The sequence below is a fragment of the Geospiza fortis genome, unplaced genomic scaffold (assembly GCF_000277835.1).
Source record: "Geospiza fortis unplaced genomic scaffold, GeoFor_1.0 scaffold1873, whole genome shotgun sequence".
NCBI lineage: Eukaryota > Metazoa > Chordata > Aves > Passeriformes > Thraupidae > Geospiza > Geospiza fortis.
The window spans coordinates 9,091-12,325 of NW_005054856.1; the positions used below are offsets into that span (position 1 = coordinate 9,091).

General features: G+C 46.6%; 1 protein-coding gene across 1 annotated transcript in view; it reads left to right on the forward strand.

Moving 5' to 3' along the window:
• LOC102035659 (ETS translocation variant 3-like protein) overlaps window positions 1-3,235 on the forward strand; it is a gene marked incomplete at its 5' end in the record, with an annotated part of 19,705 nt that overhangs the window by 6,369 nt on the left and 10,101 nt on the right. Inside the window, 2 exons of the mRNA XM_031065549.1 lie at window positions 775-951; window positions 1,805-1,811. Of these exons, the coding sequence (XP_030921409.1) occupies window positions 775-951; window positions 1,805-1,811 (184 nt within the window). The remainder of the gene's footprint in view (window positions 1-774; window positions 952-1,804; window positions 1,812-3,235) is intronic.

Here is a 3,235-nt window from a genome sequence, read left to right on the forward strand (position 1 = left end):
ATTCCCGCTCGCTTTTCCCGGGAAAAGCCGGCCCGAGCTCCAGGACTGGCACGGAGGAATTCCAGGCTCGGGGCTTTTTGGGACATCGGGAATCTCCAGATCCAGGGGGGGCTTTTTTTTTGGAATTTTTCGGTTTTTTATGGATGCGAGGTTTCCCCGGCCATCCAGGGGCTGGTTTGGTTCGTTTTTTGGGTTGGGGTTGTTTTTTGGTGTGTGTTTTGGGGTTTTTTTTTTGTTTGGTTTTTTTTTGGTTTTTTTTTTTTGTTGTTGTTGGTTTTTTTTTGGGAAAAGGAGGAGCTTGGGAATTTTGCATCGGGAATTTTGCACTGTCCACAGAGCGGGGTTGGGGCGGGGGGAAGAGGATTCAGGAAAACTCGGAAAATCGGGATGGAGGCCGCGTCGTTCCCGGCGGATTTCCGGGGAAAATTCCCCTTTTCCCGCCTTTTTTTCTCTCTCTCTCTCACAGAAGCCATGAGCAAAACTCTCCAAACTTTTTCAGGGAATGGGAACGGGAATAACACAAAATTAACCGGATGCCTTTAATCCTAACGCATTAAAAATGTTGGGGTTTGGTTTCTTTTTTTTTCGTTTCCGTGTGCCCGGAGCGGGAGTTTTTTTTTCCCCGCTGCGGAATCCGTGTGGGTGGAATTTTTGGGAATGCTTGGAAGGAGCGCTGGAATGATTGTGGTGAGTCCCGGGAACGCCGGAATTCCCGGCGCCATTCCCAGATTTTTGGACCCTCCCCCTTTCTCCCCGTTTGACTCATGCCTTAAGGAAAACACCGGATCTCGCCGTTCTCTGGATTGTGCTGCCGGCGGGAGGAGCCGGCGATTCCCAAGGATTCGCTCTCGGAGCACGAGCGCCGCGAATTCCGGGCTGGGGGGGCAGAGAATTCCCTGCTGGAAGAAGAACCAACCCCGGGAGCGATTCCCAAAGTCCCGACCCGGCCGGGTCCGGGAGCCTTGGAATGTGGAGCTCAAAGAATTTGGGGTGGAAAACCCCTGGATTATCCCAAAAAAAAAACCACAAAAAAAAAAAACCCCGGAGAGGGCGCGAGGACGAACTCAGGAATTACACGAGGAGGCCTTTCCCGGAATTCCCGCCGCCGATCCCAAATCCAAGTGCCGGAACCGTCGGGAAAAACAAAAACAAGAAGGGGGGAAAACCCCGGAATTTCTCCCCCCTTCGATCCTTCGGATTCGAGGCGCAATCCCATGGGAAGAGAAGGAGGAAAGTCGGAATTGTTGTGGCTTTAAAAAGGATTTTTTGGGATTGGGGGTTTTTTTTGGGAAGGGTGGGAACGTTGGGGGTTTTTTTTTTTGGTCACAGCCATTGCACTGCAAAAAAAACGAAAAAGGAAAAAAAAAAAAATGAAAATAAAAATAAAAAACTTGGGAGAGTTCAGGGAATTCCGGACTCAGGACGACGGATCCGGCGCCTCTCGGGAATTCCAGAATTCCCAACGGAGCCCGGGAGGAGGAGGAAAAAATAAAAGCAGGAAGAGGAAGGAAAAAAAAAAAAAAAGCAGGAAGAGGAGAAAAAAAACGTTTTAAAAAAAAAAAAAAAAACGGATTTAAAGGAAAAAAAAATCAAAAATTAACCAGATCAAAATTTTATGGAGAAAAAAAATCGGAAGTTTCAAGGAAAAATTGCTAAAATTCCAGCGTGCCAAACCATTTAATAGAAAACAAACCCTCGGGAAGTTGGGAATGGTTGGAATTCTCTCCTGGATGAATTTGCCCCGGAGCATGATCCCATTTTTCCAGCCTTTTTTTTTTTTGTTAATTTCGCTTCTTTTTCGTAGCAAATCCGTAGGAAAAATGTAAAAAAACGACAAAAAAAAAGTAAAAAAGACTTTTGGACGGGACAGCCCCAAAAAGGGGGAATTTTTGGGGAGGAATTTCCCAAAAAGGAGGAAAAGGAGGAAAAATCCAACAGCATTAATGGGGTTGTCCCGGATTTTTTTATTTATTCCATAATTATGTTGAGTTTTTTATTATTTTAAGCTGTTTTTTCCGTTGGTTTCTTTTCTTTTTTTCGCGTCTCCGCATCCTGGTGGGATTGGAAACAAAACCAGGAATTTTCTCTCGGTTGAAATCATTAAAAATCCGGAAAAACTTTGGATTTTCCGGGGAAAAACTTTGATTTTTTTTTTGAAAGCGCTTTGTTAACTGATATTTACGCTTTTCTTTGGGTTCCAAAAACCCCTTTTTTCGAGGGATTTCGAGGGATTTGAACTCTCCCCGGTGGGAATCCGGCAGGAATCCATCGGGAAAATTGATGGAATTTGGGATGGGGAGCGTGGCTTTGTACATAGGGTGTAAAGTAGAGGGGCAAAAAAAACAAAAAAAAAGACAAAAAATCCGAAATTTGTGCCTTTAAAAAATTCCGATTTCTATAAAAATCAGATTTAAAAAAGGGTTGCATATATATATTATATATATATATGATGGAGTGCTAGAGAAATTTATGGATAATATACATATTTTTTTCCAGGGGTATCCCATAGCTCCGTATTTTGTTATGGAAGGGGAAAAAAAAAAAAAACGGAAAAAAGGAAAAAAAAAAAAAACCTGAAAAATAAAAGTATTTTACCTCGAATTCAAAACGTTAAATAAAAACCTTTTAACAGAGAGGGCTCGCTGGTTTCTTTGGGGCTTTTGGGGTTTTCCTGAGGGTTTTTGGAGTTTGGGATCCGGGAGGAGCTGCAGTTTTGGGGAGTTCAGGGGTTCCCTGGATCCCAAAAATTCCCCAAGGTCTGCGCGTTCTGGCTGTGGGGTTTGGGGGTTTTTGGGTGTCCCCGAACCTTCAGTGTCCCCGTGGGTGTCCCCAAATCCTCACTGTCCCTGTGTCCCCAAACCCACACTTGTCCCCATGTCCCCCACACCCCGAGGTCACTCTCTGTCCCCAGACCCACACCATCCCCTCTATCTCCCGCACCCTGAGGTCACTGTGTGTCCCCTCAAATCCTCGCTGTCCCCTGTGTCCCCTCACACCCCCGCACTGTCCCGTGTCCCACACATCCCGAGGTCACTCTGTGTCCCTCACACCCCTCGGTCACTCCCTGTCCCCCGCACCCCGAGGTCACTCAGTGTCCCTCACACCCCTTGGTCACTCTGTGTCCCCGCACCCCTCGGTCACTCCCTGTCCCTCACACCCCTCGGTCACTCCCTGTCCCTCACACCCCTCGGTCACTCCCTGTCCCTCACACCCCGAGGTCACTCAGTGTCCCTCA